Source organism: Gymnogyps californianus, chromosome 12 (genome assembly GCF_018139145.2).
Source record: "Gymnogyps californianus isolate 813 chromosome 12, ASM1813914v2, whole genome shotgun sequence".
NCBI lineage: Eukaryota > Metazoa > Chordata > Aves > Accipitriformes > Cathartidae > Gymnogyps > Gymnogyps californianus.
The window spans coordinates 12,089,102-12,110,168 of NC_059482.1; the positions used below are offsets into that span (position 1 = coordinate 12,089,102).

Below are 21,067 nucleotides of genomic sequence, written 5' to 3' on the forward strand. Positions count from 1 at the left end.
CATTACATAGGTGATTAAAATAAGGAGGAGTCAAGAGGACTGACTAGTCCATGCAGACACATACACTTTGCTTACTGCAGTGGATATTTCTGTCTCACTTCCCTAGTCACTGACGTTAGGGAAAGGGAGATGTGCTGACACTTTCTTTTCCCTTTAAGGAAGGAATGTTTTCAGTGTCTGAGAGAAAAGATGGGAACTTGCAGCCACTCCACTATATAGCTCTCATTCCAAATTCACTTTTTTCATTCTCTCTGGCCTTATCTTCTGGGAGCCATAAGCTGATTTGTATCTTATAAAGTATCACTCATACATAATGCTAATATTAGAAAAAATGGATTACAATTTGCTGAAACTCGTATTCAAGCCTGAATACCATTTAAATACATTGTACTGTGGCATTACAGATGTGTCTATTCGGGCAAGGCAAGCACGGGAAAATATGACTAAAGAAAAGTTCAGAGAACTAAAACAAGAAAACTGGTCTCTGAACAAGGCATACCAGGCTATGGTCCAACAATTTGAGGGAACAAAACAGCAAATGGAAGAACAGCAATTAAAGCTGAAGAGACTAGAACAAGAAAACAGAAGACTTAAAGAAGCTGCAGAGAAGTCACACAGAGAAGGTGGGAGAAACGTATAAGCTATTCTGTAGTTATCTTGTTTGATTTTTCTGATGTCTTACAACCTATTCCTGCAGTAGTAGGTTTCCACTCATTGATTTGAGCAACTATCTGTGCAGAAGTAGTTTCCAAACAGTATTTTCTACATTTGTAGAAATTTTGTCAAGGAATACCTACATGATCATGAAAAAAAAATTACTTGGTGGTTTGAAATGTAATGATTTTTTGTTAGTAGTTTTTCATGGGATTATTCCATTACAGTATTTTGAGAGAAGTTCTCTTACGATTCTAGCTTATTGAGATTTTTTTTCCTTACAATTAACAAATTGTTGTGAACATCTCTTGAATTTTGATTGAACGTTCTTGTTGGATATTTGTTTTAATAGAGGAGGCTACAGAATTACTTTCTCTCAGACAACAAGCGCAAGAACTGGTAGATGAAAATGATGCTTTGAAAATGACGGTCCATCGTTTAAATGTAGAATTAAGTCGCTATCAAACTAAATTCAGGCCATTGTCCCAAGAAGAGGTGAGAATCTTGGTTATAAAGGCAGTTTGTACTGAAATGTCCCATTGTCCTTTCATTCATCGTTCAAGTTTTTAAGACTGTTTTCTCCAAATTTGCCACAAAGTCTACAAATGACGTAGGCTTTTTCTGAAATTTAAAATAAGCATTTATCGTTAAGTCTAACTTTAAGAAGTTAGACTTTCTCCTATATTAGTAAGATATTGAACTTCCAGTTTTGTTGACTTTGAGTGTGTGTGTTACATATGCAACATGTAATTAGAAACATAAGCTTGTTTGGGGTAATAGTTGTGACTGCAGTGGACAGTGGTTGGTGCTTCAAAAAGCAGGAAGTAATTTCAGTGTCTTTTTAAAAATCTATTTTAGCATCTAAAACTGAAAAGTTTACCCATGAAAGGACCACCCCCACCATGGCTGGTAAGTGAAATAATATTTTCACTTATCTGTTCATTCCTTTCTAAGTAAAGTAGTAGAATTTCTTTACTGGAACCAAAATATTCAGGATATTATTTAGTTACTCTGCTGAACTATCATGAGTAGAATGTTATAAACATTTATGTTTATTGCATGAAAAGATGTAGGGCAGAACTTTGCAATGAACGTGTGCAGCTCCAGTTGAATTTACAGTAAGCTACAGACTGCATACAATCACCAACTTTGAACTACTGAATGCAAATTAAGTAGAAGTACTGTTACCCGAGAATCATAAATACCATCTTCACTTAGTACTGTCTAGCATATAGTTTGCTTCAAGGTCTGTTGCTTAATTGTTAATCTTCTTAATTGTTAATCTTCTGTTGTGATTATTTTTAAGATGATACTAAAAGAAAGTAGCATATTTCAGTGATTCTGATGGTGGGAATGGTCATGGGTCCGCTAGTAGCCTATGAGCTTCTGGCAAGGAGAAGGCAAATAATCTGTGAAACTGGATGCATTTGTAATATGTGAAACAATTTCTCCTTGAAATGCTAATCAGATCTTAAATTTTCCTTCCTCATTGATATTCAGAACTATACAGAAATAGGAAGGTCCTCCTTCTGCTCTGTCTTTCTAGCTATAATATCCAAGAATCACATATATATGTATTTAGTTTTAAAGATGCAGGTTTGAGAGTGTAAAAATTCCTTTCCCACTTACTAATGAATCTGGGCTAAATTTGATTATCATTAACTGTATTCACAGTAGTGTTTCTGTTTCGTTTCATATTCATTTGTATCCACCTTCCGCTATGGTACATATACTGATAAGTAATAGCTGCTTTTTAGTGAAGTGTGCAAGTATAGCATCCAGCCTTCTCCTTTCCAAAGCTTGCTCTTAAAGCGGTGCTATTCAGTGCTTCTGCAGCATCATTTTGCATATGGTAGTCTGTGTGCTTGTATAAGTTCTGCACTTTTGTCTGCAAGGCATATACGAAAACTCTTAATAGGTTTTAAAACTAGCAATATATAGCAAGAGAAGAAGTAAAAAATATTGATGAGATTATGGTTTGTAATTGATTTATATGGAATGATTTTCTTTTTTTTTAAAGTTGGATATGAAGTATTTGTCACCTCTTCTGTTGGCATATGAAGATAGAATAAGAGAAAAGGAAGATTTAAATCTTGAACATGAGGCAAGTTGTCATTTAAAGAAAATATACTTCTATACTAAAGCAGAAATAAATTACTGAAATTTTTTTAAAGGGATTTGTCAAAGCTGTTTTCTGCCTAAAATTAAAAGTGACTTTGTTTTACTTTTCCATGCGTGGTTATTGTGCTATCTTATCCTACCTGGCTTGCTTGTTTTTGTCAGCCTGTTCAGATGTAGAAGCAGGCACTACACTGAGATGTACAAGAATTGTGCTCTCTGAATAGAATAAACCATAAACACAGTCGGTGGTAGAAAGAATTTAGTATTGTCATTCATAATGGGGATTTAGTGCCCTGTATAGCTGCTCTTCCAGTTATAGGCCTGTGGATGTCGTGGTAGAAGAATATTTATTTCTAGATATTTAAGGAACGGGTATTAAGGAATGGGTACTCTTTTTGCTCTTTAGAAGTATCGTTTTGTCACTGAATCCTTGAAAAATGGTGATCCGCTTCAGAGCGGAACTGCCATAGCTTTTCAAAATAATTCATTTCCTTCAAAAAATTAAGCCATAAGATAAGCAGAAAACACTGAGGGTTTTACATTACTGTAAATTCACTGTATTATCCTGCCATATTCAATTCATGTCATTCATACTGAAAATGTATAGTATCATCTAGTAATTTCCAGAATTCAGTTTTTTAAATCCATATTTTAAGGATCTACAACTTGCTTAATTCAAATGACACTTGGCAAAAATACGGCACAATTCAAATATCTACATTATTTTTAATCAAATAATACTAGATTGATGAAGCAATTTAGAAGTTAAGTATGCACGTCTAAATTAAAGATGAGTGAGTAGTGAGATAATATGCTGTTAACAGAAGAATTAGAAGGCACCCAGGCATGTATATTTATAAAAGTTTTTGTTCATGTAAAAATTAAAACAAAATATTTACCTCTAAAGAATTTTACGTGGACTTTGTCTTCCAGGAGGACATGAAGAATTTTAAAGTACGAGTTGAAGAGTTGGTGAAGGAGAATGAAGACCTGCATGAGCAATTAAATAAAAATAACTTTATTACTCCTACAGAATGGCAAGTTATATTACTAGAAATTAATTTAAAAGCTACTCATTTTGTTGCATGCAAACTTTTAAGATTACAGATCTTAAGGAAAAATTTTGTTCCCTTCAAGCAAATTAAGTTTTGCTGAAGAGTTAATAGGGTCATGGTTATGTCTTGTTGGAACAATGCTGATCTGCAATGCCTGAAATAATTTTGGAGTAAAGATTAAATAGTGAATGTACAGTTTTGCACCTGAAGCCCATGTAATTCTGTCCTAGACCTTGCAAGTTATATACTTTTACATTTACACTAATAGTAGGAATGTGCCAATGACATCAATTTTTCATTAATATAAAATGGTATTGTAATATGGCACTAGAAGAATTTGATGTTCTTGAGAAGTGAAACAATGCAAACATAATGAAATTAAGTAGTATAAAATACATATGAGGGTTAAAAATAATTTACCTAAGTCAGTCATTCATCCACTGGTAACTGAGATGGAGAAGAGACTGGTCGTACTGGCTCATCACCAAGATGATTGTGAGCTTTTTAGGGCAACAGCTATAAAGAAAAAAAAAAAAAAAGGCAGTATAGTCCTGGGTTATGTTAGAATAGGTCCTGTTAACATCCGAAAGACTGGTATTGGTTTTCTTGAAAGCTGAATTAATAATAAAGCAGAGAGTTAAGTTCTCTGCTCAGGATAGTTCAGTTTAAATGCCCGTCTTCTTTACAGGCCCATAAAATACACTGGCAGTATTTTTCCAGAGATCGAAGCCAAGTAAATCCAAATCCTAGCCAAGAATTTATCGCATGTTTTGAAAACAAGTTTGGTTCAGTTACTAGTTACATAGCTGTCTCCAAGTCATCTGGCACCATTATGTAGCTTTAATTCTCTCATATGAGAAAAGTCTGAGAGAGCTGGGACTTTCACCTAGAGAAGAGAAGGCTCAGGGAGGATCTTATCACTGTATAGAAATGCCTGAGGGGAGGGTGTAAAGACAGAGCCAGGCTCTTTTCAGTGGTGCCCTATGACAGGACAAGAGGCAATGGGCACAAACTGAAACACAGGAGGTTCCCTCTGAACATAAGGAAACAGTTTTTCACTGTGAGCACTGCAAGAAGCTGTCCAGAGAACTTGTGGAGACTCCATCCCTAGAGATATTCAGAAGCCATCTGGACATGGTCCTGGGCAGCTGGCTCTAGGTGCCCTGCTTGAGCAGGGGGATTGGACCAGATGACCTCCAGAGGTCTCTTCCAACCTCAACCATTCTATGATGCTAATCTATGATTCTAATTCACACGTACATATTTTTCCTTCTTTCTATAGGGAATTTTTGCTTTAGGTAGTCAAAGATTTTAAATGTTATTTAAAATAATTTACATTTTGAGGGTTATGAGTTCATGTCTCTCATAAGCTTACCTTGGGTCCTGACATTGCTTTCAATGAAGGTTTTTAATTTGTTTTTTAAAGAGGTTCAAGTATGATTTTAGAAGTTTACACTGTTGGAAGTCAATTGTGTTTTTTCTTTGGACATAAGTTAATATTTGTATTATTTTATTTATAAGCTGGTTGTCATTGCAGGCAGCAGCTGCAAACTCAGGCCAAACTGGTCTTGGAAGAAAACGGATTGTTGATGGAGCAACTCGAAATTCAACAAGCTAAAGCAAAAGATAGTCACAGACAACATGTTCAAGAAGGTAAAGTGCTTGAGTTGCTAGTCATTTGACCTACACCAAAGATGGTACTGCAGGTTTGGGGTTTTGTTGTGGATTTTTTTTGTTTTGGTGGATTTTTTGGGTTTTTGGTTTTAGGGTTTTTTTGCAACTTCATATATGCCTACAAAGCAGCGGTGAATGGAGGTAGCACTAATATGAGATCAAGCTCTGGATGTCAACTGATACTGAAAAGAAATGTCAGTATCACCTATTGACACTATACAGCATACTCCATTTTGACTTGCTTCCTCTGAAAAAGTGACAAGAACCGTTAAACAGCAATACACTCATTTTGATAATTTAAGAACACTTTAAACTTTACAGGTTGGTATTTGTGAGGTATTATTTGCTTATTTAAATGTTCAGTTTAGAATTTGTAGGGGTTTTTAATTTTTTGCTTTGTAACCAATGTTTATCACGTTATATAGTTAATTATATCATAAGTAGCAGTATTTGAATTTATACTTTTATAATTTGATACTGCTTAAATTTACGTGCATCTTCAAGTAATAATCTTACCTATTGCTGTTTTATCAGAAGTTTGTATTTGCTTGAATTCAGAACACTTGATATTCCTTGTCTTGCCTGTAAATATTATTTCTTGACCAAGATTAATTTTTCTGCTGATAGTTATTTTTTGCATCGGTACTTTCCTCCAGATATTTCTTGTTAATAGTCTTCTGACTGGATATTAGAAAGAGAACAAGCATGTTATAGTTTAAAATCCCAAAACTGAAAGTAAGATTTCTTAGTGAAGTTTAAAAAGCAAAATTGAATCTTAATTCGCAGATTAAGATGTTCTGAAAAACATTTAATTATGTGCAATTAACATAAGTTGCTGATGAGAACAGTTTCCTTAAGTGAACCTATATAGCAAAACTCCAGTTCTGAAATTTTTTATTCATCTGCCACCTAATTCCATAAATACTTTCCTTTCCCCTTTTAAAGTTTCTGAGTTTCTTGTTTAGAGTTTTATCACTCTATATCCATCTGCGTTTAGAAGAAAACAACTCATACCCAAGGCCAAAGGCCAGACAATACCCCAGTCAGGTGTTCCTCTTTCCAAGTCTCGAAATGGCTCTATCTGGTATGAGTTGTCAGAACATCCCTAGTAAACACTGACAGATTTTGTTATCTATTGCTGGAGTTCTCACAAGTAAACAAGAGCCCTGATCTTCTGTTCAGTTCCTACAAATGTTTTGGTAGTGTATCCAGCGATTGAAATACATACTACAGGAAAAACTGAGAGATTAGTGAACAGAAACTAGGCAGTCTCTAAATGTGTGCCCTATCTACTAGGCTATAAGAGTCATATTCCATTTTAGGTTCTTTTCCTGAATGAGTAAAATCGGGATCAGAGGATTTTTCAGAGTAAAATGAAGTTTCAATGAGCAAATAACTTATAGCCCTGAAAAGAAGTAGTCGAAGTTTTGGCACTTTTCCAAAACAAACTGCTTGAGACAGCAAAAAAAAAAATCCAAACTGTTAGAATACAAACCAAACTGACAAATCCACTGTTAGGTAATGCTATGAACAGCTAGGAATTAACATGTTAGTGGTTAGTTGGAGTTTCACTAGGTGATTGAATTAGTTCTGCTGAACCTAGTTGTTTTTTTTTTTCCTCCCAAAAGCTTCAAAATTGACCAAACAGATAATAATCTTAGAAGATAAGAAACAGAGTCAAGAAGAAGAGATAGCAGAGTACCAGAAGCAGTTGGAAGCTTTGCGTTCTACTTGTGAAGAGCAGAAAGCCAAACTGGATAGCAGAATAGCAGCAGAGGAGCACTTTGCTTTGGTGAATGATTTAAAAAGGTATGAGTTTACATATGGTGCACAGAGAAACAATTCTGCAAAGCATTCACATGAACAGATCTGCATACGCATCACTCTGGAGGTAGGAGATGAGTGGAAACTTATGCTGGTAATCTAGGAGGGTAACTACCAAAGTACAAAGAAAGGTAAAGAAATATTTCAAAAATACTGTCTCGCTTTTTATAGACAATTAAAATTACAGAAGGAAATCCCAGATCTAGAGACATCGGTAGAAGTGTTTCTACCATAGAGTACGTACTGCTAAACGTACCTTTTTAAATAGTAGAAGAGGAGGCAGCATTAAAAATACCGTTTTTGTCAAATCTATTTACTTCTATCAACACTGTATATAAAACGTTCTCATTCCTTTGTTCCCATCTTTGGGAAAATATCTGAAGGATCCTGAAATTCTGAACTAAAAATACCAAGTTTCTCCAGTCTTTACAATATGGAAATAACACGAAACAGCACAACACAAAAGTGCTGTCATGCAGCATAGTCTGTAAAGTAATGTTTTTCTAAAGACATTCTGTAAATTCATTTGCTTTCAAGCCTTAGGATAGTGCAAGTTACCGTTTTTTGGTACAGCGCCTTCCTGAGAACTTCTCAGACCTTGGTTTTTGGCATTGCTAGTAATTTCTTTGGAAAAAATTAGGAAGGGAATACGTTTGGACTATATAGGATATTTTTATAATTTAAGTTCTATTTCAAGTGCAGTCAGGATGAATTATTTGAGTAATTTTGTTTGTATTATGCTTCATTCATGATCTGATATGTCATGAGATTGTAATACCTCTCTTTCATGTCACCACTGAATACTAAGTATTCTCAATGTATCTTTTTCATACCTTCAACATAAGTATCTTACTGTAACTTAGCTTTTTAGTGAAGTAGGTCTATACATGACGCCTGTTCTACGCTGTTGGTTTTTGCAGCCATTTACAACAGGAGCAGGAGAAAAAGCGCTGTGAGGTGGAAGCTCTAATGGGAAAGATAGCATCACTGCAAGCTCAAAACAAGAAACTGCTTTTAGAGAAAAATAACTTCATGGCTGACAACAAGATCCTGGAAACTGAGATGGAAATGACACAAAAGACAAACAGGTCACATATCACATTCTCATTTTCTTATATAGAAATACTTGTATTTCTAAAAATAACAGCAGAAATATCTGTAAAAATATTGTCTTGACATCCCACAGTGTGTAATTTCTACCTATTACAGAAAAAACTTATTTCCTAAATATATCTTTGTCACATCTAAAGGCCTGGTTGTCAGATAACTTTGCTAAGCTTTATATGTTTTCATGCACACTTTTCTATGTCTGCATGCAAATTAAGAATATATCTTTAATGCTAGTCGTTAGCTATGGCAATTAATCATTTATGTACTCACCTGGAAAATAGGGTCTTACACTATTTGCAGACCTTCTCGTGCACCTGAGTGGTTTCAGAGTTAGGCTCACAATACTTTAAAAAGTAAAAACAATATTATTGTTATATTTCTTAAGAAATATGAGCTTGTAGCTATTGCACAAATTGTTCTTTTGAATCATTGTTACTGTTGTTATTCACACAACATATTGTAAAGAAAAACAGCCCCCCAAAGTGGGAAATTATACTTTCGGCATTGCAAATATTTTGAGCCAATGCGTCTTTAACAGTATATTTGATTGTTTGAGACTTGTACAAGTTAATTTGCGTATGCAATGCAAGTTCTTTTAATGGCATTATTAATTCCCAATCTGAAGATTTTCCTTTTTCTGTTAATTTTATAGGCGATTAAAGAAGAAAATAGGTCTTTTGAAACTGCAGTTGGAGGAAGCAATGGAAGAAGAAGTTGCAGCCCATCACTATCTAACAAGCCTTATTGGTTTGGTGGAGAAGATAGCTCAGGAACGTGATCATCTTATTTTTTTGGTAATTACCTTTAAATAATTAATATGACTTAATTGATATTTCACACAATTATCATCCTACTGGTTCTACTTATTGTTAATTTGAATTATCAAAAAAGAAAGCTATTATTTCAGTTTAAGGATTTAGCTATTTAAATAGACTTTTGCAAACAGGATAGGAGCAGCAAAAGATTATTTTCTAGAAGAGTGGTTAAAAGCAACTACCCTAATTTCTGCAGATAACATAATTAAGCCTTAACTCACATCAGCATTAGAGTCTGCCATGGTATATATCAAGTTTAAAAGATTTTTTTTTAACTTGATTTTAGAGAATGGCTTCAATTGTTGAAGCTACACATATTGAAAAATAGCATTCAATCATAAACTTTTAATATGCATTTCTGAATCTTAAGGTAAACTATTATCCTTGAAGTGATCTGTATGGACCTTCTACTGTGGATGCTCATGCATGTTATTGCTCCTTTTTGGTGAGCAGTCATTTTGCCAGGCTGGTTGAGAGTTTTGGAACAACATCTGTTTAGTGGAAGTGTCTGGCATGGAAGTTACTGGGCTTTATAGGCACGCTTCGTTTCCTTTACAAGATCTTGGACGCAATTTCAATTTTACATATTGGTACTCTGTCTTCAAATTGGTCCTGGAAACCATTTCACTACACTTTGTTAAAGTAAAGCTTCTTTTGCTTCCTAATTCTAGAAGGGGAACTATGGTGACCCAGCTCAAATCCTTGTCCACTGCAAACTGGACTTCAGGATTGTGAAACTAGGCACAATAAATGTCTCCTAGGAATTAGGGGAACTGGTTCTTATCTCTCAGTCTCTGGTATATCTGCTTTCAAATATTCAGCATACCACATTAGAAATACCACAGACATCCAGAATTACCTATAAGTACAAGGTGTGCCATTTGGCTTAATAATACCCTAGTAGATGTTCAGAATACTTTTAGCAGTAAAAGCCTGTTTCAGAAGGAAAGATGTCTTAACATAGCTTTAATCAGCACAAGGTAGTGTAAATCCTGTCTTTGCAAGTGTGCAGTATTTGACATGATATTCTTCCCTTCTGAAACCTGCACCTGAAAGTACATGCTAGAAAATCAAGTTTCATGCACGTGCAAAAAGCTCAGAGTAGGTCCGTGGAAGGCAGCCCAAAATGCAGTCAACTATGGCCTGTCTTTCTTTAGACAGGTATAAACTGATCCAGCAATTGGAAGCCAGTCCTGTCATGGAAAACAGAATTTCTCTCTTCCTTTTGGACCACATTCTCTTGTGTATGTGTGTGATGATGACACATACTTACTTGCCATCCATTATTTCCCCATTTTGTGGCTTAGATACTAAACAGTGTACGAGTCTTGCTTTTTTTTTTTGAATTCACTGTTTCTGGGCTGACAGCAGAGATACTCTGAGACAAACTTTTCTACTGAAATAGTCTAGTATCAGTAAAACCTTTAAATATCCAGTTTACTTTGCTGCCTGGTAGAGCTGATCAGAACAACCTGTTCTTACTTTTAATCACTGAACTTAAAACCTACCTTGGCAGAAAGTTAGACCGCAGGTATTTTGTAGTCAGGTAATCTGACTAGGTTGTCTAATGGGAAGGCCTAGAAAACAAAAAAATTTAATTAGAGCCAGACCCTAATGATGACAAAGAGCCACTACTGAGCATGATGTATAATAAAAAATGTATTATCATTCTCCCACCTCAAAATTCAGTAATGTCAGGTTTATTTACTCAGTTCAGCTACTGCTATTACTCTAGCTTTATTCTTTATTAACTCACTAACTGAACTACAGCATTGAAATTCATTTTATGCAGATTTAATCCAGAAGAACAGGGGGAGCAGAAAGGGTACAGCACTCTAAGAAATTAGCCTATATTCTTACTTAATGAGGATTAAAAAAAAAAATCCATAGTAACCACATCTCCAGAAAAATAAATTGATAGTCTTAAATTTACTATTTCCAGGAACAGTGACAGCCTACAGCTAAATCCAGTAAAACAGAGCAGCAACAAATTTATTTAAAACAATTTTGATAGTGCAACACTGATGATGAACTGTAATCCTGAGTTAGCAGCTGTCAAAATTATTCTTTTATGGTATTGTATGATTCAGCTACCACACAGTAAATCAAAATGACTGAGCATGAAGCTCACAGACTCCAGTGATGCTAGTTAATTTTGACTTCTGTGGAAGGAAATGTGTCTCTGGAGTGATATGGGTAGTTCAAGGTGGTCAGACATTGCTCATTCTAAAACCTGGTTATTTCTCTCTTGAATGCTTTCAGTGGATTTAACAGTTGAAACCTCTTACAGTTTTAAAATTATTTCATTGTTTATAACTTATGCAGTTTTTGTTTGGTTTACTTTTTATATCTGAGAGAGAATGTAGTGCTTATGAAATGATGAAAACAGTCATAAGATGGAAGCATTTCGTAAGCCACATGTCGGATTCCTTGCCTGAACCCCTGCCAATTTCAGAGGCTCTTTTGAGAGCAGACTACTAAATCTGACCCAGAAGGATGAGTCTCATGCATACAAATGGGATCCCTACATATACATACATGCATCTGTAGAAAAATATGCAGAATTGGTTGTGTTTACAGTATCAGTAGCTATGATCCTTTCAGAATGAAACTGTTTCAAGGTATTATTTTGTTAGTGAGATAGTATTCGCAGTCAGTTGACAAATTATTAATTAGCCATTATTAGAATAATTTTCAGGATTCTTTTTCCATATTGGTTCTTCAGACTATTGGAGCTCAAAACAGAATAGCTTTGTCTTCCTCAGTGTATGTGTCTGCCCTGTCTAAAGTAATGATTACATTTAGTTATGTATACTGTATGTTTGCAGGCCAAATGTTTGGAAAATGAGAATCATGGTGTTCTCAACAAAATAGTAGAAGGCAGTCTACGCTTAGGAAGATTGGAAGAAAAAGTTAAGGTAAGCAGTGTTTCTAAGCTAAGTATTATGTAAAACATTTTGGTTTTTTTAATGAGAAAAGTCAGTAGTTAAGCTGTGCCAGTGTTTTTATGAAAGACAGATTATTTTATAAGGAGTTTTTAAAAAGCAAAATAGATCATCATTGTAGTTTTCACAAATATCTTTTTCCATTGTATTTGTACATTGCATGTCTGCCAGATCATCGCATTTACATCATTACCTGGAGAATTATGACTATTTGTAAAAATAATTAAAAATTATACTTTATTTGTATTTCATTTTTGCTCTGTAGTGTAACCCAATTATTCTCTCTCCTACTTTTTTGAGGCTGTACTAATGTTTCAACTTGAAGTCCATTACAATTAGATTTGGAAGAATGAAAAACATATCTCGAGTGTACAGTTATCATCAAGTACTTTCATATGGCCATAGGGTAGGAGGTTTAGAAACTCAGAGGATGTTCAAACATCTGGCCTAATTAGAGAATACATTATACGTTATCTTTACAACTCTCTAAACAAATACAAAGCATAGTGTGTAATTCCAGTATAACAGCGTATAGTGTGAAATACATTTGAAACTTTTATGTTTTAACATCTTTGGTGCTACCAGAATTGCTTTTACTGTAAACTCAGAAAAGAAGGGAGAAGGATATCTGGTATATTGGTTTCTATATATAGAAAGTAATATATATTACTTTCAAAAGCTGTTTTGTACTAAGTCAAGTTTGTGCAGTTTACGCTAAAGCAGAGCGTCTCCATACATTGCACTTTTCCAGTCAAGACCTATGCTGCTACTCCTGCATCAAATGACACAAATGCGCACCACTATGTGAACGGAGACCAGCTCCTTCTGCACTTTCCTTGTAAGGATCAACACAGCCCAGGAATTAGCAACAAAGAAAATAAACCAAATTGCAGATGTAAAGAGAGCAGTAAGCTGAAAAATAGCTAGAATTTGTAAGGAACCCTTCATAAAATACCTGAATGCATGAAACACTACCATAAAAGAATTCTCTAATTATACTAATACAGCTATAGAATGTTTTTAGCCATTTTTCACCCTCATTCATGTCTATCTAAATTTAGAAAACGTCTCCCCTACCAAGACAGTGGCTTGTATTCTTCTTAAATAGTTTATCTGCAATTTAGTAGATCTGTGACTACTATAAGGAATAGAGAAGAAACTTGCATAAAATTAAGAATATTTACATGCAGTACATGGTGTGAATTTTAAGTGCAAAACCAAATAAAATAAAAAAATCCTTCTTAACTCATCAACTGTTAATGGAAATTAGAAAAAACAGCCTGTAAATAAAGTTCTTAAATATTTCTGTTTCTATTTAGCAAAAGTAAGATTAATCTACTTGTAAAACTTCTTTGTTCTTAATTTTTGTCAGTAAAGCAGAGGGCTTAAACAGTCACAAAACACCTTAAAATAGCATATACTTCTTGCTTTTTGTATGAATTGAACTTTGCTAAAAGCTAGTATCATTTATTTCTTTGCTGAAGACACCTTAATTTCTTAAACACCTCCAGTCAGGTAACCCACTTTTCTAAATAGAAGCTTTATTAATTTGTTCTCTTCAGTGATTTATGGAAAGTTATGGGGATTCTTTTGTTTTACTTATAAAAAAAGTGTTTTCATAAGTCTACATACATTGTCAAGTTTTTAGTTTGGTTCTTTTTAGTTACAAGACTTTTTTAATCCCAATATGTAATGCAGTTCCTCAAACAGGACAGGCCCCATTGCACACACTGCTTTTTCAAGTGCTGCTGATAAAAATGCAAGTGAATGTGAAAAGGCAAAAGGATTCTTCACTTGCAAGATACATGTTTGCCTCCACAGTTCATGCACAATTCTAACAACCATGAAACTTGAACAGCAGCTTACTTTAAGACTACATAATTCCTATTTAGTTGAATGAGATAGGTTAGAGGTCTCATTCTGATTATCAGCTGGAGGAATACTACTATCAGCTGCTTCAGGAAATCACAAATTGGGTAACTAACTGCCCTGTATGTTGAGTTACAGGATAAACCTTTTATGTTATCTGTCTCCAGTGATAATAGTATTTAAAATGCATTCATTTTTCTGAAAGGGTGATAGAACTATTGGTAATGTGAATGTTACGCTATTTCGTATCTTAGAAAAGGGTGTTTTGCATTGGCTTTTAGCTATCTTCAGCTATTTCAGGGAGATGCAAGATAAGAAATACAAATTATATCATATGAATTAGAGCATACAGTCCTCAGGTTATGATGAGAGAAAAGCGTCTAGCCTACAGGTTTGAGTGAGTTACAAGTGCCTACAATGTGAGTCTGTATTTTCTACTTTTTAGACATAACCAAGTATCTTACGTTTACCTTTTGGTGAATTCGTTGCCTTGTATCTCAGCAGGCACAAGCTCATCCAAAACTATGTTACAGGTCAGATGCACCGTGTGTGTGTCAAAAGATTCTCTGGGGCTTCTTTCACATCACTGCAAATGTTATTGGAGGGGAGGAAAGAAGGAAGGCTAGGTGGGACAGCCATTCTTCGCTGGAAACACATGGCACATACCCTATGGACAGTGGTCATTCAAAAAGCTGGCAGTTCCATTCCCTTTAGATCACTTCCCTCTGAAGTCAGGTCATTTGTGCTTTGCACATAAAAGTGGATCTGGTCTTCTGGTCCGGAGTTCTTCCTTTTAATGAATTCTTTTAGAGAAAGTAAATTAACAAAAATCCTGTGGTTTTTGTATTTCATTGAGAAGTCTCAAAATAAATCAAGATCTGGCAGATCTGTTATTAAACACAGAATAACTGTAAGTCTTTAAAGCTAAATAATAGTTTATTGCTAAAATAAAATCGAAAACCATGTCGATATTTACATACACAACTTTATTACTAAACTGTGTCTGCTTAAGTTAGGTAGCAAATTAAAAGTGATTCTCTTTATAAATACACATTTTTAGTTTGGGATTTAGCAATTACTGTAAACAAACTTTATAAAGTCATTCACTGTGCAAAAAGTTTTGTACATTATCAGTATAACCATACGAAATCTAGAAAATAACAGTAGAGCAGTATCAAATAGGTTGAATACAAATATTCAGAAAAATAAATAAATTTTGTGCAGGAACTATGTTAAGGAAACAACATTTACTTTGGTATTTTAATTCTGAAAACAAATTAGGTTCATTTCTACTTTTATATACTTTGGCTTATGTCAGATAATTTTTCAGGCATATTCAATCATGAAAAATATTAAAGCTTACTTAAAAACTGTTCTTCAGTTGGCCCTTTTAAGATTCAACTACAAGCTGCTTTGTCATAATTCTTATAACTCAAAACTTTTCTGAAAAATCTGATTGTAGAGCAGAATATTTAATGCAACTTTATTTCCCTTTGACATCAGAAAAGGTTTGACTCAAATCTGAACTAGCTTGTAATGGGACTCTTGGTTTTTTTAACAGGTGATACACAGAGCATTTCTGATCTCCATCTGTGTTTAAAAATGGTGACAATGTATTTGATAAAAACAGGGTGGCTTTTTTTTAAACAATAAATAACCTTCAAATATCTGTTTTATTCACAGTTAATGAGATGGTGATTCAGGATGGTGAGATTCAGGTGATAGTAACCACCATCTTTTTAGTAAAAGAAAAACCACAACAATACCATGTTGTCATTTTGCCAGTATTCACACCAGTTTTTGTGCTTCAACAAAAATACCTGTATATGTCATACTGTACGCATTTTTAACAGTCCATAAAGGTTAAAGTTTGCGATTAAGTTGTTTTATGGTTTAGTTAAATTTACCAATTGATAAAACACTGTGTATCAATCAGCTTCGTGAAGAGCAGTCACAAATTCCATGGCAGAAGCACTGGCAGAAGCCATACATGAGACGCAGTTAGACTGGAGGGAACAAAACTCATACACACAACACCTAGGGGCACTTTCTGAATCACTAGTAAATAGATCCCAAGAGGGAGGGAACCAAAGTAAAGAAATCCAAGCAGCCATACCAGTATTCTGGGTCCATGCTTGCACAGCTTTGAAAAGAGATCTTGGTCCAGCTGACTGAGAACTTAGAGATACTGACTCAGTGCCATGGTCAGCATAATCATCTGAGGCAGTACTTTGACTGGGAGTCCTCGGGGAGCCTCTTTGTACTTCCATAATTGTAATTACTAAGCAGTTTGATGATACATGTGAAGAACTTGAGGAAGCCCAGTTTTTTGGTGTTAAAACTACTTCCTTACAGTCAGAATTCCATGCTGTTTTGTCTTTTAATATGAGCTTGGACATAATGTTTGTATCATCGGGGAGCCCTTCAACTTCACGCAACTCTGTCTCATGGCGGCAAAAGGGACAGCTAACAGAGGGAGATCCGTCTCCTATGTGAAGTATTTTATTCAAACATCTAGCACAAATTCTGTGAAGACAATCCAAGATTTTGGGTTTACTATGAACAGTAAATCTCTGGTACCAGATTTTGTACTCCAGTTCATCATCAGGCACCTTTTCCTCTCCTTCAGTGCAAGTGTAATTCATCTTTAAATTAGACACAAATTAGTCAAAAAGAAGAAGTCAGATTATAACAAGTTGTTTCATGGATTCTGAATCTCGTATTTGTTAATAATTTTGTCAGTCATAAGGTTTTAGTAATGATGCCCACGGCAACAGTAAAAACAGGTAGAAACTACCTTTATACTGGAGATATCTAGCATCTCTCACTAACTCCCCTCATTTTCAGGCAACTTTACCAAACAGGCTGGCCTTAATTTTTTTCCTACCATCTTGCTACATATTGCATTTAGAGTACAAAATTGTTATTGGTGAAGAGAAAGCATTAAAGGTTTGTTCTTTCTTAACACTTCCTGAACATTGAGGAACTGTGTATTTCAGAAGTGCCTGTAACCGTTGCATAGCTTATTCTCTGTATTCCTGTAAACCAGTTGCGTACACCAGCACATTTGAATGAAATAAGGGTGCTTCTTCACCATGTTCCTATCAACATTAATCTGGACTTAGGGAAAGGTGCTTTGCGTCTAATATCAGGAGACCATGGATTTATTTGTCTCACTGCACACATGGCTTTTCTGTCCAGAGAGTACTCTGCTTTGTTAGAATTTAAATTTTTCCATTGTAGGGCCCCTGAAAATTCAAGGAGCATTGCCATTTTTGTAATGTGGCCACAGAAGAAACTGCTTCCGTGGTTCTGTCAGTCCTAAGGATGGACCTTAGCCACATGCAATTTGCCCCTTATTTTCACATGAAGTGAAAGTAAATAAAACTCAAGGGAGAAATGTAAAGTGCGCTTGAGTCTTTTTCACTTTTCACTGAGAAGTTTGAACACCTCAGAACATCCAAGAGACACTTAGCTGTCTTGCTTTCATTATTCTAAGCATATGCCTGGCCACTAAAATGTTTTCAGTTTCAGTATGTAGTTTCTTTTGGTTGTCTCTGTAAATCTGTCTTCCTGTATATTTACAGAAAGCAGCATTTCTCCTCTTTTTATATATACAGACATCAGTTGTGAAAGGCAACTTAATTATTTAACATCTGCTCTGTGTACTTTTTAATAAGACTGGAGTAGAAAGCATTAGAATTGGTTACTTTTTTTTTTTACCTTGTTTTGGCAGTATCCAATCATGGTCCTTCTGGCAGGAAGGGAAGACGGTACTTACTAATTTGCATCCTGTCCCTGGAGAAGATACAGCCAAGGAAACTACGTATAAAACCTGTATAATCAATATTGCATTTAGGAGTTGATATGCTGTCAGCAATAATTGTAAGAGTCCTTGACACATGAAACTTTTTATGACCAAAGTGAAACGATACGCTTAGATCTGCTTTTGCATCGTCGTTATAGGTCCTTTCCAACTGAATTATTCTATTCAATTAAATAGCAAGACAGAACCAGCAAATTACTATGTATAAAGCAGCTTTTATGTACCAAAAAACCCCCCCAGGTTAAAATATATCTTATTTCCTTTTTTTCCCCCAACAATTTCAGAATGACAGGTTAGCATAGCAATTACTTTTTTGGTGGGTTGTTTTGCTGGCTTTTTTTGCATTCAACCTTTAGAAGGCGTACTTTGTTCTTAATGCCGTATTCATTTTGTCATCATAATATATCTATCTAGCCATTTGATACTGTTTGGATTGAGGCTTATTCTAAGCAATCATTCAGTGCCTACCTAGAAAAGGATCCACCTTCCTGGAATTTTTCCATAACCATTTTCTAACCATGCCTGGTCTCAGTCTTGGATACAACAATAGACCTAATGAAGCATTGCCGCTAACTTCAGGAGGTCCAGGATGTCGCTTGTTAACATAGGGGGGAACTTGAGACAGGGCGGAGAGGAGGGTTCTGTCTCCTGAGGAGGTGCACAAATTTATTCTTTGCATCATGACCATCATATAATAGCAGATAATTCTATTTAAACCTTTAAAATTTTTTGTCTCTTTTATAGAGATTGTAATCATAATTGAAAAAAGGAAGATCTCTGAATCAGAACATGAGAATAGCAGATTAACCCTTCTGCCCTAATTCTTATCATATACAAAGTTGCCAGAGGAACAGGGGTTAAAGTAAGTCCCCCTTGCACCTATTCATCCCACCTACTGTTATCATCAATGTAGGTGGCTGTGTCTTCCTTACATGCAGACTTTGAGCAAAACCAACCAACCGAAAAACACCACAGAACTACTTTTTTTCCAGATTTTTTAATTATCGGGCAGGATAACATCTGATAGAACATACACCCGTATTTTTGTCCCAAATTACCAACTGGGAAATGCAAGGGCCCAGGCAATACGGCATATAATACTGCAACAGCTATTTTCCCTTCATTCCAGGACACATTCAAGATCTTTCAGACTTTGTGATGTTAGCTGAAGTATACAAAGAATCCCTAAATGAATCTTGTAAGTCTATGTCACTGTTTTGTATATTAGGTAGCTTATTCCCCAGAGTTAACAGTGTTTGCATAGAAAACAGGAATTATAACCAAAATTGAAAGGACATGTATTCATCTTACCGATAAGGAAACATCATTAGAAATAAGTATTCTTTCCCCCAAGTTTTCTTTTTACGTACCTGAGATGGTCTGTATGCACAGGAGAGAGACACGTGCCCAGATTTACTCTGGCTTTTGTCTGAAACTGTTTGTTTCCTCATACTTCTCTACTCAGTCATAACTGTGAACTTACAGGTAGATTATTTGTGTACTCTGCCATTCATACAAAAGTACTGCTACAAATCGGAGAAGAGATGAATATCCCCAGTAACTTTGGCCATGTATCTATCTATCATCTCAGGCATTCTGAACCACCTCCTAGTAGAACCTGTCTTTCCATCATTGCTACAAATGATGCTCTCTATTCAGAATTCTCCAATTTCCAGTTTGTAATTCAGTACACAAGGTGTAAAAGAGTTATGGTGCCCAGGAGTATACCTTCCTGAAACTACTTTAGAAGAGTGTAAACTCTGTCCTCTTCAGTACCAGCTGCTGTGTCCATGATCATTCCTCATCTTGGGGGCTTACTATGTACCTGTGAGGCCGTGACCTTGGGCAGACTGCCCTTCTCAGCTCTAGAGGAAAATATCACCACTTCCAGCTACATGTTACCACCCTCTTCCTGAAAATTGTCATCTCCAGCAGTCTGTTTACTGCTACCTGCTTCACTTCAGAGAAAATTAATAGGAGGTTGTCTTGACCAATTCAAAGGTAGTAGCCCGCTGTGAAGGATCTGTAAGTGCCAGCAGCTGCACGTGTCAGCGTGCCCAGAACCACCCAGACCTGGCCAGGCTCCCACAGGCGAGTATGGAGCAGGCTAGGCACTCTTCACCAATCCTGCTGAAGTTCCGCTGAGATAGCTTATGCATTTTAAATAGACTTAGTTATAATCAGTCATAGGAGCAAGATCAGAACTACGTATCCCTCATATCTAGTTTCATGCCCTAATCATTAGGTCAGAAAATGGTGCACTTTTGCCCTTTGTGCCCCATTGATTTTGCAGCCATTCTGCACATGTGACACAGCTTCAGTTGGCAAATGAAGAGCAGGCATGCCAAGCCAAGAGAGGCAGCTGTGGGATCTGTAGGAGCCACAGGCTTGAACCATCTCAGGCAGAGTGCAGCTTAAAACACAGACCTCCCGCTAGCTGGATGATCAATGACCACTAGATAAAAAATGCATGTCACCAATACTATTGGGTGCTTCCTTTATCAGCCTTTTATGTGTTAAGAGAGAGAGGAAGTTCTCTCTAGTTCTCTGAAATAATTTAGAGCAGGTGCCCTAAAGAGAGAATTTCAGGTTCTGGGTCCAGAGCTGGAGGAGGCGTTTACTGACAGAGGTAAAAGTTCAGCTGTTTTCCTGTGCTCTGCACTTCCTCTAGGCTAGCTCTAAGCAACCCTCTGCTCAGAAGGAACATGTTTACCTTTATCCTCCCATAGCATTACAAGCACAAGCATCTAACGCTGTATTTTGAAGACTTCTCTGGGAATCTAAAAAGTTGAGTGATCTGACTGGTTAACTTGCAGGCTTCTAATTCTTTTCTTAGAACTGACAGGGAAAAGCTAGGAGAAGAAGAAACTATGGAAGTCAGCCTTAAATATTGAATGAGTAACATTATAGGTAAATACTATTATTTATCACTATCCTATTACTTCCAGAATATGAAACTCCAAAATGACACATTTTACAAGAGCTAAAAAGGAAACAGTTTTTGGAAAGGATTATGCAGCTTGTAGAGCATAACTAAAAATGCCTTTTTTTTTTTCTCCCTCCAAAAGGCATACTCAAACTTTCTGATCTGATTCAGATGAAGATAAAACCCTAGGGGTTAACACCTTAGATAAAACTTTATATTAGGAAGACATAAATAACAGTATTTTCAAA

The 21,067-nt window shown here is 35.7% G+C and overlaps 1 protein-coding gene and 1 pseudogene across 1 annotated transcript in view; one reads left to right on the top strand and one right to left on the bottom strand.

Annotated features, from left to right (window-relative positions):
• The window catches only part of CEP89 (centrosomal protein 89), a 39,214-nt gene that overhangs the window by 9,476 nt on the left and 8,671 nt on the right, over positions 1-21,067 (top strand). Inside the window, 10 exon segments of the mRNA XM_050904097.1 lie at positions 405-623; positions 1,007-1,149; positions 1,513-1,563; positions 2,675-2,758; positions 3,709-3,816; positions 5,372-5,483; positions 7,133-7,313; positions 8,249-8,416; positions 9,091-9,232; positions 12,082-12,171. Of these exon segments, the coding sequence (XP_050760054.1) occupies positions 405-623; positions 1,007-1,149; positions 1,513-1,563; positions 2,675-2,758; positions 3,709-3,816; positions 5,372-5,483; positions 7,133-7,313; positions 8,249-8,416; positions 9,091-9,232; positions 12,082-12,171 (1,298 nt within the window).
• LOC127021010 (E3 ubiquitin-protein ligase RNF182-like) lies at positions 16,000-16,712 on the bottom strand (annotated as a pseudogene).